General features: G+C 40.7%; 1 protein-coding gene across 1 annotated transcript in view; it reads right to left on the reverse strand.

Annotated features, from left to right (window-relative positions):
- Positions 1 to 387: 387 nt before the first annotated feature.
- Positions 388 to 24332, reverse strand: part of TMEM268 (transmembrane protein 268) — a 127126-nt gene continuing 103181 nt past the window's right edge. The window contains exon 8 of the mRNA XM_040963340.1: positions 388 to 443. Coding sequence (XP_040819274.1) covers positions 423 to 443 — 21 coding nt within the window. The 3' untranslated portion in view covers positions 388 to 422. The remainder of the gene's footprint in view (positions 444 to 24332) is intronic.

The following is a 24332-nucleotide window of genomic DNA, read 5'->3' on the forward strand; positions in this document are numbered from 1 at the left end:
AGATGAAATAAATCACAACTTCCAAAGTCTTATATTCAGATCTCAGAGCATCGTGGAGGCAAAGGTAATTACTCTGGCCCACCACCAAAAAGGCAATTTCTCCACCTACACATATTACCTGCCAAAAAAAATTTTGTGAACTTTCCAGAGAAAACATCTATTTGGGAAACGTAATAGGAAATAAACAGAAAAGGCCTATTCAGGAGGGTGATGGATAGAGAGAGACAACAGGAGGGAGTTTTCATGGAATATCTCCCATTAGGATCAAAGTCAGGGCAGCATTTTCACAGAAATGGTGAGATAAAGCTGATATGACCCTGTACGCAGAAAATGGAGGTGATGGGTGAGCATCGTAGAATATAGATGAAGTTCCTTTCCTGCTGCTAAATTAGATTCCTAATCTCGGCAGAGAGCTTTTGGCACTAGAGATGGTAAAACAAGACCTGAAAAAAAAAGAGATCAAGAATAAATTTTCAATTTGCAAAACACAAAAGGGAATGTTTTAAGTAGAGAAATTATGATTTTAAAACAAATGAAAAATGTCAAGTTGAAAGAATGCTGATTGGCAAGATTTTAATCAAGCCTGGAATTGTAGAGTGAACTGAAAGCATGTCCTTGCAAAAATTAAGAACAAAACAAAAAGGATGGAAGAAGGGAGGTTGGAGGGAGGGAGAGAAAAAAAAAAGAGGGAAGGAAGTATGATTACATCTTAGAACTGTTCATGAACTACATGAAATCTGTTCTCTTTTATATTAGTAAAAATCAAAGAAGGGTAGAATAAAAATTGGACCATCTGCAAGTGGAAATATAATTCCTTTCAGAAATCAAGTAAGCTGGTACCTTGATGAACTTCTAGAACTGTGAGAAATGTAACTTATGCCAAAAAAAAGAGAGAGAAAATGTGATTCTAAAATAAATGAAAACTGTAAAATTAAATGAATGCTGATTTCAAAGATTTTAACTGTATTTCTGAAAATTTTCATCTCTCCCAGTTGAATTCCCTTGAGCAATAGGGACCAGTAAGTACTATTTTGGCAGATGGGTCAGGATCTCTTTCTAAATCTAGAGCTACTAAGTCACTAGCTGCATAATACTCAAAGCTTAACGCTTGCCACCTGATGAGCTAAAAAGCTGGCTGATTCCCTGCACTGGGATGGTGGTGATATTCAAGTGGCAGTGGTCTCAGAAGCAGGCCATTTGGAGCACAGCACCTGCTCTCAACACTTTCTTGGATTTCAGCAGTTCAGCTCGGAGAGCTCAGCAGCTGCAGTCTGCATTGGTTCCAGCTCAGCAGCCCTGTGCTGTGTGGAACTCTTAACACTGAGTGCGATGAAACTGCATCTCACAGTCATGGCCAACCTAAATAGGGTCTGCTGCCATCTCAGACTGTCCCTCTTATCCAAGTTTTCTTCAATAGTATACAGAATTGGCCCAGTCACTGACGACCTCCTTAATATGATTTTTTTCTGATTATTTGATTTTCGGCATAAAACTCTGCATTGTTTTTGTTTCTTATGTGGTACCTTACACCTTTTGAGGCTTTTAAAATGTGCTAATGAGGCAGTTATTACATTTGCTTTTTCACTGCTGAATACTGAACAGTACCTTGGGTACAGCAGGTGCTTAATGAAAACGTGAGGAATTACAAAATATTCCACTAAAAAACAACTTACAAAAAGGAAAAAATTTAGATTTTCTTGTTGTTTGTGCTACAGTACTTTAATCAGTTTTGAAAAGTTTTTAACTATAGTGAGACAAAGACTTTAAGTTTTCATTCAAAACGTTAACTGTGAACAAAAGCATTCTATCTGGGGTGTTAATTCTCTTCCTGAGCTCTACTAAAGTAATGGAAAAAATGGAACAATTTATATCCTTTTACAAATGTGTCTTTAAGGCTAGAACAGAGCTATAGCTTTTCCCCTCCTTAACAGTCTGTTATGCTAAAATTTGAGCACAAAATTTAAAAATTTCACTTTCAATATAACTTGATTATTCCTATTGAATGAGAGATATAAAAAGAGTTAACTTGAAAACAGAGAGAAATACAGTTTTGGAATGAAAATAAATTTCAGTTGTAATAGATTCTTCATAAAGATGGCAAGAAATAAAGAGGGTATAATACAGAAGATTAAAAACCACTCAGTATTTTTAATTTTGTCAATAAAAACTCTGGAGATTATTTATCTCTTATTACATGAGAATATAATTATTATCTTTGACTTTGCTACTTGGTCACAAAACCTAAAATACTTACTCTCTGCTCTTCACAAAAGAAAATTTGCCAAAAATCCTGCCCTTCATTGAAAACTAACGAACAAGGTTGACAGGACTTAAAGATGACTTAGAATAATGCAGAAATTTCTTATTTCTCAGGCTGAAAAGCTACATATGTTGTTTTTTTAAAAAAAGATCTACTTATTTTTATTGGAAAGTCAGATATACAGAGAGGAGGAGAGACAGAGAGGAAGAACTTCCATCCGATGATTCACTCCCAAGCGGCCACAACAGTTGGAGCTGAGCCAATCTGAAGCCAGGGGCCAAGAGCCTCTTCCGGGTCTCCCACACAGGTGCGGAGTCCCCAGGCTTTGGGCCATCCTCAACTGCTTTCCCAGGCCACAAGCAGGGAGCTGGGTGGGAAGCGGGGCTGCCGGGATTAGAACTGGCATCTATATGGAATCCTGCATGTGCAAGGCGGGAACTTTAGCCAGCACACTATCACACGAGGCCCCAAACTCCATATGTCTAAAATATCAAATCTATTATTGATGAATAAGTCCAATACTATCTAAATGAAAATCGCAGTAGACTTTTTTTTCCCTCCCCAGGAAAATCAATAGACTGGTTCTAAGCTGCATCAAGAACTGAGAGGGAAGTTGAATAACCAAGACAATCTTGTGAAAGAGCATCATCAGAGGATATCACCTATCAGATTCTGAGAAGTGTAGTAAAACTATAGCAATCAAGGGAGTGTGAGACTGACCCTGGCAAAATGGTAAGCGGAGTAGAATAGAGTCCAAAGCCGCTCCCATATTTGCACCTTCAACTGAATCCTTATTAAGGATCAATAATTCAAAGGAGAGAGGGAAATTACTTCCAAATGTTGCATGAGCAATTGGATATTATGTGAAAAATAGTTCACATTATTGCATAAAATTATTTGCAAAATTAAAGCTAAAAGCAAAAGAGCCTATGTTCCCCACCTTTGAGATATGACAGGACCCCAGGAAACATAATTATTAAAAATAATAGTAAGGTATCACAATATACAAAGAACTCCTACACCTCTTTTTTTTTTAATCCAATAGAAAATGAACAAAGATTTCATACGTCTGTCTTTCTTGATATAAATGTGACCATGGGCAACGTGTAAATGGCCAATCAGTACATGAGAAAGTGCTTATGGCTATTAGTCAATAGGATACTGTAATGAAACCACAGTGGGAAACCACAGCACACCCACTGGAATAGTTAATATTAAAAACACTGACAATATTCAAACATGCAGCAACAGCAACTCTCACATATTGCTGGAGGGGATGTAAAATAGCACAACAAAGTTAAAGAGCTGTTGGCAGGGGCAGACAATGTAATAGGGTTGCTTAAGCCACCTCTTTTTTTTGTTTTTTAAAGATTTGTTTATTTTTATTGGAAAGTCGGGTATATAGAGAGGAGGAGAGACAGAGAGGAAGAACTTCCATCTGCTGATTCACTCCCCAGTTGGCCGCAATGGCCAGAGCCAAGCCTATCCTAAGCCAGTAGTCAAGAGCTTCTTTCCCACTCAGGTGCAGGGTCCCAAGGCTTTGGGCCATCCTCGACTGTTTTCCCAGGCCACAAGCAAGGAGCTGGATGGGAAGCGGGGCTGCCGGGATTAGAATCAGCACCCATATGGGATCCTGGAGCATGCAAGGCAGTCTTTAGCAGCTAGGCTACCACTGGGCCCTAAGCCACCTCTTCAAACATCCACAGTAAATACCCAGAGTGCCAGGCTTGAGTCCTGGCTATTCTGCATTTCCAATCTTGCCTTACTGAAAGACCTGGAGGACAACAGTTGATGGCCCAAGAGCTTGAGCTCCTGCCTCATGCAGGAGATCCAGATTAAGTTCCTGGTTACAGACTTTGCCTTGCCAAGCCCCAGTTGGAAACTGTGGGCCTTTAATTTAGGAAGTGAATCAGCCATTAGGAGATTTTCATTCATTTTCATACTTTCTCTCTCTCTCTCTCTCTCTCTCTCTCTCTCTCTCAAAATCCTGTCCTCTCTTTCTCTCTCCCTTCCCCATTTCTCTGTTACTCTTTTAAAGAAAGTCTTTTTTTAAAAAGATAAGAGAAAAAAAGAGAGATAAGAGATCTACTGGCAGCTTCTTTCACAGTAATCCTTATATGTATCTTACATCTATTTGTAACCTGGTAATTCCTTTCCTACAGATATATTAAAACGTATGTCCCCAAAACTAATGTAACTGAAAACAACTGAAATGTCTAATCTACAAGTGTATTCACACAGTAGAATAGCAAGTTTCATGCACGCAAGTTAGACATATTTTCCTATGATGTTGTAGAATATCCCAAACTAATCCACAATGATCAAAATTAGGATGATAGAAATCAGAAAAACAGTCTCCTCTGGGCAGAGGAAAGACAGAGTAGTCCCTGGGAAAAGCTACTGGCGAGTGCTCTGGAATGAAGAAAGTATATGATCTATTGACAGGGATACAGGGTGCCATGACAGGGGTACAGGTTGCTTTGGCATATGTATTTGCAAGATTCATCAAACTGTGTACTTTGGATTTATGTATTTCACTATACATGAAGTGCACTTTGGTCTTTAAAAAAAAAAAAAGATCAATTGATGGATCTAATTGCAAAGTAGACTTACAGAGAAAGAAAATGAGAGAAGTCCATCTGCCCAAAATAACTAGAGTGGCCAGGACTGCGCCAGGCTGAAAACAGTAGCTTCACCTCGGTCTTTCTCATAAATGGCAGGGTCTCAAGCACTTTAGCCATCTTCCATTGATTTCCCAAGCACACTAGCAAGGAACTGGATTGGCAGTGCAGCAGCTGTGACAAAAACAGATGCCCAAGCAAGATGCCAACACTATAGGTGACAGCTTTACCTGCTATACCACAATGCTACACCTTGCACTTCAGTTCTTTGACATTTTCATCAAGAGGTTTATGTTGTAACCCCAAAACACCAACAACATATGAATGGGCTCTTCTTCTATCATCCTGTCTGATCTTTTTCCTGATGTGAGAGCTGGAATTGCTGTACCTTAGACTTCCTGAAAACAGAAAATATTTTCCAGACATAGGGAAATTCTGCCTCTGAGCCTATTAAGAAAAGGCTTCTTACATGCTCAGAGCCACCAACCCAAACCCTCCACCATGTGATCTTTTTTTTTTTCCTTTTTTTTTTTTTTATTTTTGTATTGGAAAGGCGGATATACAGAGAGGAGAGACAGAGAGGAAGATCTTCCATCCGATGATTCACTCCCCAAGTGAGCGCAACGGGCCGATACTATGCCGATCTGAAGCCAGGAGCCTCTTCCGGGTCTCCCACGCGGGTGCAGGTTCCCAAAGCTTTGGGCTGTCCTCGACTGCTTTCCCAGGCCACAGGCAGGGAGCTGGAAGGGAAGCGGGGCTGCCGGGATTAGAACCGGCGCCCATATGGGATCCCGGGCGTGCAAGGCGAGGACCTTTAACCACTTGCGCCACCGAGCCGGGCCCCACCATGTGATCTTTGAACATGAGCCACTGGTGTCTCCAAATGTTACTGACTACCCTCTTATCTATGAACTGAATATCAGCAGATTTTGTGACATTTCCAGTGCCTGACTGCAGATTGAAGTCAAGAAAATGTAGGCCCTCGAAGAGTTTTGTTTAAAGAAAACTTGCTGACATCCAATGAAAAACAAAACAAAGAACATGCTTCTGATGAAAGCCGACTGTGATTACCAATTTTAGAGAAAGTTCAACAATGTATAAACTGTGAGGAGTCAGGAGCTACATCAAACTTCTAGGGTTCTGCTCTTGGCTCCTTTCCCCACTTGCTGAGTTCCTGTGGGCAAGCAACATTATCTCTAAGCTCCACCAACTGCATGACCATGGGCTGCTGGCACAACCTCAGATTCCTCATTAGCAAAATGAGAGGATGAGGATAATTATGCCTCCTGGATCAATTATTGTTGAGCATTAAATGAGACCCCATGTGTAATTTGTTAGTACACTCTAAGCTCTCCCTGAATGTCACTATTATTTTTACCCCATAATTTTATTTCCACCAACCAAGCACTATCTAATGTGCCCATGTCCTCCTTCTTCATTTGTGCAAAATTTTCAAGAAGCAAAAACCAAGTTCTGTTGGTGGGTAACAGCTCACAAATGCTTCGAGTCAGCTTTTGTGAACAAGACTGTGCATTTATTTTGTTTTTCTGCTAATGTGAGCATATTTCTATCTTGTTTAACCTGCCATTTGCACACAAGAACTTCAAAATAAATTAAATTAACTATACCGCAAGGATGAAAAAAGAATCCTGGAGAGAATGAGATAAGCTGCCAGATGCTTCCACAGTTAAAGTCTCAAGCTTTGTGAAGTCAGGATTAACACATCTGCTTCTAAAGTAAAATAAAATCTTCGAGAAGTTCACTGTTGCTTCCCTATTGGCTCCCAGCCCTCTTTCAACCCCTTTCCAACTGCAGACACACAACACATAACACATAAATACATAAGCACATTCATGCAAATGCACATTCACTCTGCAGCCACAGGGATGGCGAATGCTCATATACAGACATGCATATTCAAACATGTATTCATCCTCCTCCAAGCACCAGATACATACATATTTACATAGACACTCACATCCCGTACACATAACCACAATTACTATAAATACTCCTAACATACACATCTTACTCTTTTCGGTATCTGACAACAGATGAAAACCCAAAGCTCAGGCCAGGGGAATCACTTTCCCAAAATGATCCAGAAAGAAAGTAGGAAGGCCAGAATTTGGTGCCAGAACTATCTTATTCCAAATAGGAACTCTTTCTGAAGTGCTTGTGGGAGGGACTACATAAGAACTCAATGGATCACACTGCTCATCCTGCACTGCCAGGAGTTTTTTCATTGCTGTGGATCAATGTGAGGCTGGGTGTTTTGTGAAAAAAGTCCCTAGTCCCAAATAGAAACCAAGTGCAAGACATATATTCATTATTCGATAGTACTTTGAGTGCACATTTTGTGCCAGGTGCTGTATATGTAATAGATGCTTAGAGTTCAGTGGTGAAAACAGACAAGACATGCTCTCCAGGAGCTAATGGAACAGCAGAGCTGATCCACATTGACTTCCTCAATGCACTACCCTGTACCCAGCAATAGGCATCCATCTTCTCAAGTTCTGCAGGCTGAATATCCCAACAGATTTGGTTTCTAGCAAAGGGCCACTTCCTAATTCACATTGTCTTTTTACTGTGCCCCAACATAGCAGAAGGGATAAAGACTAGAATCATATTCATGGGGGCTCTACTCTTGCTTCCCAGTTGCCTCTAAAGGTGATCATTGAACTTGGGGTCAAAATATCAACTTGTAAATTCTAGAAAGACACGTTCAGTCTGTAGCGTTCTTATTGCACACAGTCACATAAACTCAACCCCTCTCATGTATGCATACAAACATATTCACATTCATGCACACACATACCTTCACATTCTCAACTCATCTGAACATACACAAACATATCCATGCCTACCATGCATGCACATACACCAGCACACACATTCACTACCCCCACGTACACACACACGTAAGAGACTAACAGTCTTTTAGCTCTTCATTTCAAAGATCAGTCCATTACACTGGTGGCCTCACTCTGCCACCCATTTGGAGAGAGAGTAGAAGGAATCCCCTTTGGCATTCTTACTGCTTTTGCCCTTGCTTTGAGAGCTCAAATGTTAATATTGTATAGGGAAAAAAAGTAAAGGAAGTATGATACAGATACTAGCAATGCCATTTGGATCTGTGTGCCAAAGAAGCTATTTTAGGGGATCTGAATGAAGGGAAGCTTAAGCAAATAATGGAGCAAGAAAACAGCATTCCTAGAAAAGAAGCAACAAGCACGAGTGCCCTGAGTACAAAAGATACCTAACATGTTCCAGGAACAGCAAAGAGGAGAATGTGGCTTGAATAAGAGATGGAAGGAAGGAAAGAGGTGAGAACAGTGGAGGAGGAATACGGAGACAGGCAGGGAACCTCCTCAGTCATGGCAAGGAGTGTGGGGCATATGAGCCTATTGGGCCAGAATCTGGAAGGTAGCTAAAGAAGCAGTCAGCTCCCTGGCAAAATAGACCTGAAATTTTTCACATAAACTGGTATGCAACTAATATTCCAAAATGTACAATATTTAAAAGCCAAGGAAGGCATCCTTGTTGGTGGTGGTTTTGAAACACTGACTTACATAGTTTACTAGAGAAGAGCCTCACAGCTATCAGCATCCCTAAGAAGCTGGGGCAGATGCCTGGCTGCTCTGCCAAGTGCAGGTGTAGCTATGGGGGCCCAGTCTCTACCTCTGCCATGTTGGAAATGTTCAAGAAAAACCAAGAGCCAAGCAGAAGGTTAAACTCTTTTTAAAAAAAAAAAAAAGATTTATTTATTTTTCTAGGAAAGGCAGATATACAGAGTGGAGGAGAGACAGAGAGGAAAATCTTCCGTCCAATGGTATACTCCCCAAGTGACTGCAAAAGGCGGTGTTGCACCGATCCGATGCTAGAAGCCAGGAACTTCCTCCGGGTCTCCCATGCAGGTGCAGGGTCCCAAGGCTTTGGGACATTCTAGACTGCTTTCCCAAGCCACAAGCAGGGAGCTGGATGGGAAGTGGAGCTGCCGGGATTAGAACCGGCGCCCATATGGGATCCCAGCACGTTTAAGGTGAGGACTTAAGTCGCTAGGCCACCGTGCCAGGCCCAGAAGGTTAAACTCTTAAAGGACTTCTGAGACTGTGGGACTCGGGGACAGAGGTCACTAAGTCAACAAGATGGCGACTAACAGTCAAGGTCACTGGGTTACACATGGCAAGATGACAGCCAAGGACAGAGCCCTAGGCGTGAACCAGGATGGGGGGGCCAAGTTGTTTCAAAGAAAGACTGATTGGTCAGGGCCATTTCGCTCACCTGCCCCTGGCCTATGGGAGGTAGCTTACACATTATTGCTGATGACAATTGGCTCCCAGGTTTTCCCCTTCTAGAATTCCTGGCCAGAGGTTGTTCGCTACTCTATATAAGAATTTGTACTTCCCAAATAAATCAGAACTGCTTAGGCGGAACTCCTGTCGTGTCTGTTTGTCTCCTGCGTGCCAGGAGGCTGGATGGCAGGCAGCAGGCTCACCCCCTCTGGCAACGTGGTACTAGAGGAATCTGTGGGGAACACCCCGCAAATTACCAATTTTCTTAGAATGATGACAGTATCTCAGTCCTTACATGCAGTGAAATCTGCAAGACATCGGGCCTAGAAATTCTTTTTGAAGATTTATTTTGATTTTGTAAGGCAGATTTTACAGAGAGAAAAGGAGAGACAAAGGGAGAGTAGAAAGAGATCCTCCATCTGCTGGTTCACTCCCCACGTGGCCATGATGGCCAGACTCACTGCTGACCTCTCAGAGAAAACTACGTGCCAGAAGAAAATATTCCAGGTTTTAAAGGGGAAAAATTGTCAGCCCAGAATAACTTACCCAGCAAAGCTTTCCAATGTCTTTGAAAATGAAATAAAATTCTTCCACAGTAAAGAAAAGCTCAAAGAATTGCCTCTTCTAGACATGCCCTACAAGTGTTTTTTAAAGAGGTTCCATTGACAGAGAAAAGGAATAGCACCTACCAAAACTAAAGGCATCACACTAAAATGACAGCAGAAGACAAAATCAACCAATGAACAGCCCAAATTACTAAATTAAACGTCATTTACTATGCTAAAATGACACAACCAAATTACTCCCTATCAATATTAACCCTGAATATAAAATGGCTTCAACTCAGCAATTCAAACATCACAGATTAGTGGACTGGATCAAAAAGCAAAATCCATCTCTCTGTTGTCTGCAAGAGATACATCTCGCCGACAAAGATATGCTAAAGCTGAAAATGAAAGGATGGGAAAAGATATTCCAGGCTAATGGAAAAAGAAAAACCAGCTTATAGAAGATGACACAGACTTTGAAAAATATTCAGACATGAAAAGTATTCGAAGAGATGAAGAAGGATACGATATAATGATTAAAGGATACATTCAGCAAGAAAAGATCACCTTACTAGTTCCTTAGGATATTTTCTTTTCCATCTTTAATTTCCCTTGCTTTTCTTCTCTTGCTTTTCTTTGCTAGTCTGGTTGAAAGTTTGTTTTGTTCCTCTTCTTAAAAAATGGCTGTTTCTTGTTACAATTTTTAGTTTTATAGTTTCAATTATATTTATTTTTGCTGCTCTTTTTATCATTTCTTGCTTCCTGTTCATTTTTTCTTTGTTTAATAAGTGCTTGAGATGCATTATTAGATCATTTATTTGAGATATTTTGATTTTTTGTGGGCTCCTGATTTTACAAATGTCCTCAATACTGTTTTTGATACATCACATGGGTTTGGATAGTTTTGCTTTTATTTTCATTTCTTCAAAAAAACGTATTAATTTCCTCACTGACTCATAGGTCGTACAGTAGCATTGTTTGCTTCAAGAAGGTTTTGGATTTTTCTTTTTCATTTCTTCAGTGACACGTTGGTCATTCAGTAGTATGCTATTTAACTTTGTGTTGTTGTAAATTTTCTATTTTTCTCTCTGTTGATGATTTTGTTTTATAGCCCTTTAGTTAAGAGGATGTATGATAACTGTGTAACAGACTATCATATCCAGATGTGAAGATACAATGCAGGCTGCATCTCTACTTCCAAATCAAAGATTGACTCCCATTGACACTGTTAAATATATCTTGACAATAAGATGCTAGATTCTTTGCCATTGTCCATACCTATAATGTCAGGATATACTTAAGTGGATGATGGATTTATGATTGTTTATGAAGGACTACATTATTGTAATAACATAGGGGAAATCAGTGGGAAGAAGGGACTTGGGGAGGCGGGAGGAGAACTCTCAGAGCTTGTGGGGAACTATACCATAAAATAATAAAAATCAATAAATAAAAGATGCAATGATATATGCAAGTATTATGTTCATCAAAACCTATTTCTTTTATTTTATTTTAGAAGATAATTGGCTTTCTGTGAACAATAAAGAATCATCCGTGGGATGGGCATGTAGCACAGTGGCTAAGACACTATTTAGGACTCCACATTCCCTGCTGGAATGCCTGGAGTTGAGTCCCTGTTGCACTTCTACTTCCAGCTCCCTGGTCATGTGCACCCTGGTAACATACAGCAGGTAAAGACTCATGTCCCTGTCACCCAGATAGGAAGTATGTCACATTATTCTTGCAGGGATAAGTGCACTAATGCACATGAAGCACTAACACAGTACCTGAGGAAATAAGAGGTGCTCGACGAAGAAATGGCCATAGCATTCAGCTTCTGACATGTTTTTTGAATTGAGCCGTTCTGTAAGTTTTGTTTTCATTTAAGCAGAAATGCACATCATTAACACTGTGTAATCTTCAATTACTTCCCAATTTCTAAATACCTGCTAAAAAGAAAATGGTATACAAACGTGGCTGCACACCACATATATCCAGAAACGGACCAATGTCACAATGTCCTAAAGTTTGATGAGTCAGGTAGGATCCAGCTATTACACTAAACATTTCCATTTGATTTGGTTTAGAACCTCTGATCCAGTCCTTCTGCGAGGAAACAAGTTTAGCAAGCAAAGCCCCATTAAATATGAATGTTCTCATTGTCCTTCAATAGCATTTCATTGCAATTAGAATCAAAGCCCATTCAGAGTATATGCTGACTGCTGTCTCGTAGGCCCTAACAGCCACTCAACTGCCTGTAACCAGCTGCCCTCCTACAGGGATGCCCTGGGCCTCTGTGCTGTGTCCTCCTGCTGGTGAGGCGTGTGAAACTCTCCCTTCTCAGCAGTTACTCTCACCCCTCAGGCCACCATCTCACAGGGGCCTCTCCAAGCCTATGAAAGCCAACCCAGTCTTATTCTTTTCATGACCCTCAGAAGTTCCTGCTGTCCACACATAACACATGGAATGCTTCAAAATTACATTGTAGATATTTTTCATAACAGTGTTTGCATCTGCTCATTTCTAACCCCACCAGAATGCATGCTCTTTGAGAACAAAGACCCTGACTAGCCTCTTGCCTGTGCTGCTAATGGTATAGGCCAATGCACAGGGAATACTGCATCGTACAAAGTAAGCATTCAATAAATTTTGACTGCCTGCATGAACTGAATACATTGGCCTAAAAATGACATTAAGTACGTGGGTCCTTTCTGACAATTTGCTGCATTGTCTAGGAAAAAAAATCTCCTAAAATTCACTAGGATATTTTAACAAGGCATTAGAAAACCTAATTACTCAGTCCACACAGAGAAGCTGCCTTCATTTTGCTTGATTAAGAAACTTTCCTCTCCACCTTGCTGATTCAATAGACTTAAATGCTAGGAAATTAGAATTTTAAAAGGAAAAAGCATGCCTTTTAGCCAGAACTGTTTGATTTACCATCATAGGTCCATATTTCTCATGGCATAGTGTCTCATCAAGGCTTATATTTATGGCATGAGCTGATGAACTCCCAGAGCACCAAGCTAATAATTATATTGTGAGCCTAAGATCCTTTCTGACACATGTTGTATATTACATAATGCAAATCCAGCAATTTGAATGAAATACAGAAGAAAAAACGTATGGCACTATGGTTTCCACATTTTAATAGCAGAGCCCTTTGCTTAAAAAGAAATGTTGGATGCTTCAACAATTCCTTCAGAAAGTGGGGAAGATTGCAGGGATCACATGTAATGCCTGAGAAGACAAAATCAGTAACTTGGGATTAATACACTCCTGTGTGTCATGCCAGCAGTAACAGGTGTAACACTACTAGACTCTTGGAGGGTCATCAGACTTGACTGATGACATGAGCAGAACATGTACCAGTTCAACATACAGATGCAGATTGTCCATTCAAAATACCCATTAAATGAGATCAAAGTGCTCAGTTAAGCAAACCACTCCACTAAAGATGCAACCTGCTGTACTTTCCATGAGTCACTTTCCAGAATTGAGCCTTCCAAAGGTATTTTCACAGGCTGATTTAAAACATCACCCCGGGAGGATGGGATGCCACACTACAGAAACAGAGCCAAGCAGCTCTGAGAAACTGACATCAGAGAAACTCCACAGGCAGCTTTCCCTGCTGCTCTTCACCTTTATGGAGATCTATAAAATGAATTTAAGGAGTGGTGTCCACCCTGCCTGCATCTGAATGGGCTTCCTGAGATCACATGACTAGACAAGCCTAGCTTTTAGGAAAAGCTCAATAAAGATGTTAAGAACTTGCTGAAGTGAAACATCAGGTGAATTTTAAAGGTTCTGTCAAGACCAAATAAAAAGATCAGGCATTCTGATTGTGTGGTGAAAAAACCAGGAATGGGAGAGGAGTTGAATTAGTTGAATCCGTTTACTAGGGAGCGAAATTGGTCTGAAGCAGCCATGGCACGGAAGTCCAAAACACTAGGTAGAGATGGATTGTGGATCTTTTGAGCTTGTTTTATCGTTACGGTTCTAAGAGCCCCATAATACCTTTAGGCAAAATGGTGCTTCTGGGAGATTATTTTCTTCCAGAGTGCTTCCCGCCTGGTGAATCACTTGTGTTCTCCATTATAGTAATATTTTTTTTATCTTTGACTCAAAAGGAATAGAAACTAATGAGGAAGTTAAAAACAAACAATTATTCCAATGAATATTTGATGAGTACTATGTGATGGAAATGTTTTTGGACAACATTGTAATCTGAAAGGCAAACAAGGTCATGGTCTCATAAATCTGGTTATCTAGTAGAGGATGGGAAGAAACAGGTAATAAACCAACCACTACATGATGAATAAAAATACAATGGTGGGGCCCGGCGAGGTGGCGCAAGTGGTTAAGTCCTCACCTTGCACGCCCGGGATCCCATATGGGCGCCGGTTCTCTCCCGGCAGCTCCGCTTCCCTTCCAGCTCCCTGCCTGTGGCCCAGGAAAGCAGTCGAGGACGGCCCAAAGCCTTGGGACCCTGCACCCACGTGGGAGACCCGGAAGAGGCTCCTGGCTTCAGATCGGCATAGTATCGGCCGCTGCGCTCACCCGGGGAGTGAATCATCGGACGGAAGATCTTCCTTTCTGTCTCTCCTCTCTGTATATCCGCCTTTCCAATAAAAAAAATAATAAAAATAAATCTTTAAAAAAAAATACAATGGTGGAATCAGCGGTGATAACGTGGCCAGACAAGAACCAATTATAGCTGACCAAAACAGTACAAGGAATAATAGTGCAAATGTTTTTAAAATGTGAATGATGCTAAAGTAGTCAAAGAGTCAGCAAAAAATCCAGCATGGTCCAAGAAAAAAGGATGGAAATGAATTCCATGGGAAACCAATCCAGAAGGGACCAGGGAACCAGAGTATATAGGGCTAGGAATAGGCGACACTGACACAGCTGTGTTTAGGTCAACAATCAACTTTGTTACCAGCAAGCACAACTGTGATGAAATAGGAATTCTACTTTCAAAGATTGATGTACCTGTGTTTTAGATAATAGATTGCTGAAGTGAAAGAGCAGAAGCAATGATACCAGCTGGGGTATGGATGACCCAAGGTTAGTATCTACTATGTTCTATTGAAAAGTAAGCCCAAAATCAAGAGGTAGGAAGCTACCCTCCAGCTTTCCATAGGAGCGTAGCGAAGGATTTTCTGCCACATTTAATCTTTCATAGAAGCATAGTCTTATGGAAGTACGGTTGAGAGCAGGATGAGATGTGAGGATTTGGAAGAAATCTCAGACAATTCACAATTGCATACACTCAAAAAAAACATGGCTTGAGAGATTATTTAAAAACTGTAATCTGTGAAATTTAATGTGTAATTTACAAATCTTCCGAAACTGATAAACTTGAAATTAGGTGATCATAAAATAATAAAACAGTAGAAGCAGTAAAATGAAAAGACAAAGTGGTTACACATATTAAGTAGTAGCTATTTCTAAATACTCCAGTGATATTTGACTAGAAAAAAACATCGAATTTCCACAAATCAAAAGCTTAAAATAGCTAAGAACTTACTAACTTAAAAAAACTGAAAAGTTACTTAAGAATTTTTTAATAAATAAAAGAAAAATAAACATGCCAATGAAAAATGGACAAAGGATATTTAGATAAAAAGAAAATAATATAAGCATTTTTATACAACATAAAACATTTAAACTTTGTTGGTAATCAAACAATACAATTAAAATAATGGGATAGAATTTCCCAAAATTTTAATTGGCAATTGTTTTTAAGTGACTGGCCAAGGTAGGCAAGGTTCAAGAATTCAAGAGGAATGGTATTGCCACATGTTACCAAAAGGCCTTCTACATTGGAAATTCTAAATTTCATATCAGGAGAAAAACTCAGCAATTGTTAAACATCTGGCTCAGAGCTTAAGATGCTGTTTGGGGGACCCACATTCCATATCACTGTGTGGGGTTCAAGTGCTGGCTCAGTTTCCAATTCCAGCTTCCTGCTAAAGTACACCATCCCAGATGTAAGTAATGGCTAAAACAGTTGGTCCCTGCCTTCCACAGAGAAGACACAGACTGAGTCCCAGGCTCCTAGCTTCAGCCTGCAGCGTGCAGCTTCAGTGAGTATTTGACGAGTAGAGGATTTGGGAGACACTTTTTGTTACTCCCTCTCTCTTTCCTTGTCCTCCAAATACCCAGCTGTACCACGTATACTATGTTGAATAAACATAGCTTGTTTCCCCTAATCCTCATGTCTTTCTATTGCCCCATCACTCTCTCTACAGGCCTTTACCACCCATTTGGTGGGAAATTCGTATTTGTCATTCAAAACCCAGTGCAAGTGTTGACTCCCAGAGGAAAACCTCCCTTAAACTCACTGCTCTCCAAAGCAGAAAGTCCTCTGTTTTTACTATTTTACTATTTCTGTACTTTCTGAAGTCAGCATGGCTGTTACATTGTGGGTATCTACATTTTAGCTGAGAAGTCTTGAGCAAATCACTAAAATGGTTCAATTTCTTCATTGCAGATAATATTACCTATTCTGCAGGGCTACTCCTCAACTTGAAATATCTGCAGAAAATTACATTCTTGCAAACTTTTATGTTCAGTCTAGCCTTCTCTTGCTGTAGAGTTGTAAGTTGCCAGTTCCAGTCCAGTCAGCTTAAATATTAACAGTCTCATTGCTGTTTTTATAACCTAGTCTGTCTTCTGAACAGCCTCATCTCTGTTTGCCTCTCAGTCCAGGTTGTGTATCTCTGATTCTCTTCCTGCGATGTTGGGGTGGGGAGGAATGAGGAGGAAACCATTTGTCTCCACTAAGCCACTGGTGAAAGCAGTGTGTTGGCTCCTAATTCTTGTTACCTCGTGTTGCCAACACCCAGGGGTCTGTTGAGATAGGTTGATTTCCACTTCTGGTCAAGTGTCTGTATCTCTCAGACTACCTCCCGAATAGCTGGCTGTGGCTGACTCTGGGGTCAGCGTTCAAATACAAGCTATTTTGTGGAGAAACATTGAGGCTCCTTAGAGAGTTCTCCAGGGAGTGCTCCTCATCTCCCATGTCCACTTACGTGATAGATCCCCATGAGGCTTGACCTCCTCTTGTCTCAACGCTCCCATCCCTAGGTGACTGATACTTTGCTCTCTGCCTGCAAAAGCCTTTTGTTCCAGTCAGCAATCCACCATGAACACGGAGGCACAAAGCCCCAGGCACCTCCATGGGATCCACTTCACCCAAGGGAGATTCCCCCAGAATTTCACTGGGAACCCAGCACACTCACACTTCCTGTTTCGCCTCACCGACTCTCTCCTACTCCTGCCCACACTAGTGCCAGCAGCCTGCACGGGCAGCAAATTCTCCTCAGATCCAGCTGTTCAGGAGACTTCTAAGCAGAGATGATCAGGCTCCTCCAATGCTTTGGAGACAGGAAGAAAACTAAAGTTGAACTTTTCCCATATTTTAAGGAGAGAGACAACTTGATTTCTCCATCATGAGGAAGGGAAATATCCACACAACCAGTCTTCCCCTCCCAAGTCTTCTCCTGACACCTGCACCCTTTTCCTCTGCTTCTCACTGCTGAAGTCTCTCAGGCTGTTCAACCTCTGGGCACTAAGGTACCTTGGGGTATTTCACTAGACTTGTTTTTAAGAAGTTTTTGTCTATCTGAAAGTCCAATGAGTTACAGAGAGAGAGGAGACACTGATGTTCCATCCACTGGTTCACTCTGCAGGTGGCTACAATAGACAGTGCTGGGCCAGACCAAGGCCAGAAACTCCATCCAGAGCTCCCATGTAGACATCAAGGGCTTGAATACTTGAAATATTGTCTGCTCCTTTCCCAAAGCCACTAGCAGGGAGCTGGATTAGAACATCCAGGACAGAAACCAAGGCAGGAGGTGCCCTTACCCTCTACGCCACTATGCTTGCCCCCAGACTTTTTTGAACTAAGTTTAATTATTGTAACTTTCTCTTGAGGATCTTGGAAAGTCACAAATATGTTTTAAAGAGATGAAAATTTTGATAGGCTTTACAGCTTGGGACTATCATTCTGACTACAATCGAGAGAAAAAATTAGCCAGGAGTAACGCAAGGTCAGAAAACTTATTGAGGGTCCAGCCCAGTAGCCGAGTGGCTAAAGTACTCACCTAACATGTGCCAGGATCCCATAGGGGTGCCAGTTCTAATCCTGGCTGCTCCACTTCCCTTTCAGATCCCTGTTTGTGGCCTGGGAAAGCAGTTGAGGATGGCTCAAAGCATTGGGACCCTGCACCCATGTGGGAGACCAGGAAGAAACTCCTGGCTTCAGATCAGCTCAGCTATGGCCATTACAGCCACTTGGGGAGTGAACCAGCGGATGAAAGCAAACTGTTCCTCTCTATCACAAATTTCTCAGAAAAATCTGATTTTCCAATAAAAATAAATATATCTAAAAAAAAAAAAAGCTTATTGAAGACTATTGAGGTTATTCACAAAAAAGCTAACAGTGACATGGTAAGGACAAGCATTATTGCAAGGATAAGTACCATGCTACAGTACTGGTATGGAATAGAAAGATAATGAGGACTAGAGATATTAAAATGGCATATAGGAAGCCCTTGACAATAACCCTGAAATATAAATATATACATATACATATACATACTCTCCTTCCTATATAAACATATTTTATAATATGTATAATGTATTTACATATTTCCTTTCTATAAATAGAGGCAATAGCAACCCGTAAGGTGAAGAAACAGAGGTTTCTAGAACAAAGAAGCCAAGCTCCAGCACAGGCCTGTGACTACCATTCATATCACCCCGAAAGCTCCCACTTCTTTTTTGGAACAAAGGAAGAAAATCTAAGAAATAGCACCCACAGTCATTTCTGCTCATCTCAAATTCCCCGCCCGGCAGAGATGAGGTCTGGACTTTCTTCATTTCTGCCACACAGATTGCTAGTCCGTCCTTCACTTGTGAGTCAAATGGATCGCATGTGGAAGGAGGTGCCCACCATCAGACACAGGGACCCACCTGCATTCTAGACTCAACTCCCTAGTCCCATCTAATGCCCATATCCTGACTCAGTGTGGTCTAGGTAGCACAGCAATGCCCTCTGGCCCTGGTTCTTCAAGCAAACATCCCAAAAGGAAGCAACACATCGTCAAACCAACCTACTCAGAGTGAACCACTTCTCCCTGCTCGTGGCTGGGTCTAGGTCAGCCCATGCTATCTGACGTCAGTCACTTGTGGATTATCGGAGTGTGTAACCTCTGCGTTCTCCTCGCACTAAATGCAATCAAGCACCAGATTTATATCAAGCACTCAGTAGAGGTTCATCATCACATCTCACATGATGGAAAACCCAGGGATGAAGAAGTCACTTCTTAAGCGTATAAGCCAAGACAGCTTTGTACATAAGACCCAAACAAAGGTACAAATTCAAAAGAAGAACATTACATTTCAAAACACCTAGTCCCCTGTAGTCCTTGAAACTTTGTGCCCTAATTAACTATGTAAAGATTGCCAAAAATAAAGAAAAAATAAGAAAAAAAAAACTTAGTGTATGTTAGGTATCATATTAGGGCTCTTCTTACTCAATCTTCACAATACAACATGAGGTGGAAGGGTCTTCAAAAACTTCTTGGGAAATTCATTATTGTGATGAAATCATACATGAATTTCAGACATTTTTGTGCCTAATTAAACTTATCTTTAGTTATATTTTTCCACACACTCTTTGAAGTACCCCATATACCATGTGTAGAAAATTTTACAAATAAAAATCCACAAATTCCTGCCATATATGTTATTGCATAGCATTTAAGATTCTAGAGTCAGACTATCTGAACTCAAATACAGACTCAGTTATCTACCAAGTTGTAGAATTATAAAAGTTCTGTAGACTTTCTCATCTGCAGCGTGAGAATCCTGATAGCAGCTCTTCCATAGATGTGCTATCTCATAATTCTTTGTAAGGATTAAATTATCTAACCCATGCAGAGTAACTTAGTATGGTAACCAGCACTTAATAAATTCTTTTAATATACTAGCTGGTTATAAACCATCCAGAATTTGCACAGGCATATGCATTCTTTATGGTACTGTTAATATTAGTGAAATGTTCTATTTCATCAGCATTAAATTATTACGCGCATGCGTGTAGAGAGAGGATACTAAAGAGAGAATCATACACATTCCACTGGAAAGATACACCTAAATTTTGTGGAATTAAAAAACGCAAGCTGAAGCCCACAAGACATGGCTTCATCCCAGTCATACGTGTATCATGATACACACACACATAACCGTATATGGGTGTCTCAGTGTGTGAGAGTCTGTGTGTGTGTGTGTATGTGTGTGTGTATGAAATATAAGGAGCCCAATATTCCTTCAGAGCAAATTCCTAAGTTTTGAGGCAGTACAGAAGACTGGAAATCCTGGCTAGGGCTTCTTTTGGTTGAAGCTAGATTCTCCATGACATCATAGTGTAGAGATGTTCCATTAGAGGGAAAAAGATTGCCCTAAGCACAAAATGTCAAGACATTGTCAGATATTTAGGAAATATGAGGTTGAAGAACTAAACCCCAAACCAACAAAAGGCGTAGTTAAGAGTCCCGCAGTTGTAAGGATGAGGAGACAGAGACTGACCACACTTTTCACTGAAAACCAACCAAGGCCATAAGCTGCAGAAGAATGAATCACATGAAAACTGAGTTTTACCGAAATAGAAGCTCAGTCCCAACTCAATCGGGGTTGAAGCTGCAGTAGAATCCCTCTATCTGATGACCTACTCTGAGGACGAACCTCATTTGATAGAAGATATCTAGAACACATTTGTACACAATTAAATTGCCAGATTTTCAAAATGTGATTTATTTTCAAAACCAACAAAAGTAGAAGCAGATATTGGTGTTAACCAGCAGGGACTTTAAAATGGCTTCAAATGATAGTTCAATTCAACAAAGGAAGAGGTAGAGAAAGCAATTGAAAAGATTAAAGATTTCAAAATCGAATTGTACGTGCAAAGGAGAACCAGGTAAAAATCCCGTAACAATCTGAATTTAAGAGCATATCGAATAGATTAATATCAAACTAAAGCAAGCACAGAAAAATATGTGAACTGAAAGAGAACAAAAGGACAAAAGGAAAACAAAGTGTGAGATAGATTTATTAGATTAAGTCAATATGTGCAAAGTATGTTTAATTAATATCAGAAAAAGAAGAGACAAAAAGATATCAAGTAGCGTTTAAAGAGAAAATGACTAATAACTTTATAAAACTGGTGATGGAGAAAAGCCACAAGTTCAAGCAGCTTACTTAATTTCAGAACATTTTAAACCCAGTCCCCACTCCAGCTCCAGCTGAAGTGAGCAGTAGGCGGGGCCAGATGTTATGTTGGGGCTTTTGATTGATTGGGATTTTACTCTGTTGGCTCTACCTCAAGACCAGAGAAGGTCTCCCCAAGAAGCCATTGAACTTATCTGGACAATAAGATGCTGGACTCTGTGCTTGATATATGCTTGCAATGAAGGAATCTCAACTGAACTTGAACTGTGGTTATGCAACAAGGTGGAGGAATCCACCATGGGGGGAAGGTTAGGGGAGGGGTGGGAGGAATCCCAGTACCTATAAAACTGTGTCACATAATACAATGTAATTAAAAAAAAAAAACAGGTATGCCCAGGGGCCCCTCCCCCCTGAGAGGTCTGCCCCTGGGGCTTTGTCAGGTATGCCCGGGGGTCGCCCACCACGTGGACGTGGCAGCGGTCTCCTGTGAAGTAGTCATGAGGCAACCATCTTGTCCGGTGGCCTCGCAGCCAGGCTGTCGGAGGTTAAGATCGCCGGACTCCCAGGTCCACCCCTCCCAGTCCCACCCCAGCTCCCCATTTATTTTTTTTAAACATTTTCAGAAGCACAGTTGAGGAAGATTAGAACCCAGACAGAATACCTGGGCTGGGGAAGCAGATGTCTGTCTGAAGCTCAGGCTGCCAAGACAATGAGAACTTGAGGATCAATATCATGGAGACAGGAAAATCTAGAAAAAGACTCCGAAATTCTTCTTATAAATTTCACATGTGGCTAACTCCCAAGATGCTCATGCAGAGGACAAAACTCAAAATCCCAGCAGAAAATAAGTACCTAGAGACTGGAGAGATATGCAGAGCTTTCAACAACTTCATGGTACTTAAAGACTAAAGTCAAGGCAGAAGACTTTGGTATATATCCTAGGATTTTAGCTGAGTCCCTAGAAAGACCAGGCACTAGACAAAAATGACCATAATCTAAAAGTAAAAGCTGTATGCTTTGCGTAAGAGAAGCCGTGAAACGAACCAGCTCTGAGAAAGACTATTTTATGGTAATCCATATTTCAGGGGGAAAAAAAATCTTTGCAGGAAGACAAGAGAAGGCAGTCTCTACAATTTTTCACTCACTATATCCAGTATCTCATTAAAACTTATGAGGAATGATGAAGAAATAGAAATGCACTCAAAGATGATTCAGACCTTTATTAGACTTGGAAATAGCAATTTTAGCATGCTCAAGAAAATATGAGAATATTGAAGAGAAATTTCAACCAATAAGACTTATAAAAAGGGGGGAGCGAAGTGTATCTTGGCTGAAAAAAAAATGAGTTATAAGCTGAATGTGAGAAGGCAGATAAACAGATAGCATAACATGTTAACTTAAAGTATGAAGATCAAGAAGAATGGGAGAAAAAAAAATCCAACCAGCATCTAAGAGACACATCAGGCTCCTGAGATACACACTAGCAAATATCAGATCTGCGATCCAAAGACAGGCAGCCGACTTCTTTCCTTTGTTTTGTTTTTATTTTTGTTTTGTTTTGTTTTGTTCTGAGGCAGAGTTAGAGAGGGAAGAATATGAGGGAGAGAGGGGGAGAAGAAGAAAAAGGAGAACGAAGGGAGGAAGGGAGAGAAGAGGATTTTCGATCCACTAGTTCACTTTCCAAATGGCCACAATGGATCCATAGGTGTGCCATATAGGTACCAGAGGCCCAAGCAATTGTGCCATCACCCACTGACCTCCCAAAAACATTAACAGGGAGCTAGATCTGAAGCGTAGCAGCTGGAATTCCAATGGGATAGCAACATCATAGGCTGCAGCTTAACCTGCCACAACGCAACTCTGGCCCCTGGGTACACACTCTTAACTTTGTACTGTATCATCTCCTGATATAAAAGAAAAGAGTAAGTATGGGTGTTTCATACAGCAATTAAACCACCATATCCCATATCCAAGTGCCTAACTGAAGTCCCAGTTCTGTTTCCGAGTACAGTTTTTCTGATAATTCTCACCTTGGAAGGCAACGGATGATGGATCCCAACTCAAGTGGCTCGGTCTCTGTCCCCCCACATGGAAGACCCACGTTGAATTTCTGGCTCCTAGATTCAGCTTCGCCTAGCTTTGGCTGTCATGTACATTTGGGGAGTGAACTAGCAAATGGGAGGTTTCTATTTTTTTCGAATCAAAGAAAAATCGATTTCTTAAAAAGAAAAATTATACCAAACCATAAGTTCCAAAGACATTTTGATAAGAATTTACTTTGTTGGATTCATAATTAATATTTGCTTATCGTTTGAATCATGAGAAATAAAGAAAGCCAAGGAGCCGAGAAGGCCTTTGTGGATGCTGACCTGGGATCCAGATGCTGCTGGGGCCAACAAGCCTGCATTCTGCCCTCTCCCAGACAACCACCATGACCTCCCTTGAGCCTGGTAATCATTAGTCAAGTGACCTAAGACCTCTTACCCTAAGATTAATAATTATTTAATGAAATATGATGTTTAGGCCCCTTGGCTTTCAGTAAATTGTGATAATGATAATAAGAAGCACATCCAGTTCTTCTAGAAGTACAGCTTTATTCAAAACAGTGTGTATGTGTGGTGGGGACGAGGTCATATCTTAGGGCATTGCCGAAAGCAATGGCTATCTTGACGGTGAGCAACTAAGAGGATTCATGCTTTATGTTGTCATTCATAGATTTCATAGCAACAAGAGGATTTGAGATAATTAGGTGAAACACACAGAAAAACAGGAAAAAAACATCAGAGTCTCCATGGAGAATGAGAAGCCTCAGACACTTCTTGCTCTTCAGCAAGACGCCCACTTCACTGGCTCAGGATGTTATTAGAAACTACTGAGCAACAACTATGGCTGCTTTTGCCACTACCATTCAACATCAAGCTAAAGGTTCTGACCAGGAAAATTAGAGTTTAAAAAGAAGTAAGTAGAAGACATCTAGATTAAAACTAAGGAGTGAAATTAATTAATAGACATGAGAAAATTTGTTCTCTAGCAGAAAGAGTTTGGGTAAACAGGCAGAGAGTAATATTGCCTTTCTTTTCCCAATCTGATAGCTTGAACTGGGTTCCTGTCCTTGATTCCAACGTTGACCCAATGCTTGCTCTGTGCCAAGGACTGAGCTAAACTCTGAAGACTTAGCAGCTAAGAAAACAGAGAGGGTAACTTTAAGTTTTCAATGAACAATACCATAATCATTTCCATCTGCAGCCGTCTCTTTCGACTCTCTCATTTAGCAGTGGGTAAAGTTTCACTTTACTTTCTCCTGTTCTGGGTGACTGAGAGTCCAATGTGATGTCATTAAGATAGAAAGGAGGGCCTCCAATATGCG

This window comes from Ochotona curzoniae, unplaced genomic scaffold (genome assembly GCF_017591425.1).
Source record: "Ochotona curzoniae isolate NIBS_2020 unplaced genomic scaffold, NIBS_Ocur_1.0 scaffold_3208, whole genome shotgun sequence".
NCBI classification, from domain to species: domain Eukaryota; kingdom Metazoa; phylum Chordata; class Mammalia; order Lagomorpha; family Ochotonidae; genus Ochotona; species Ochotona curzoniae.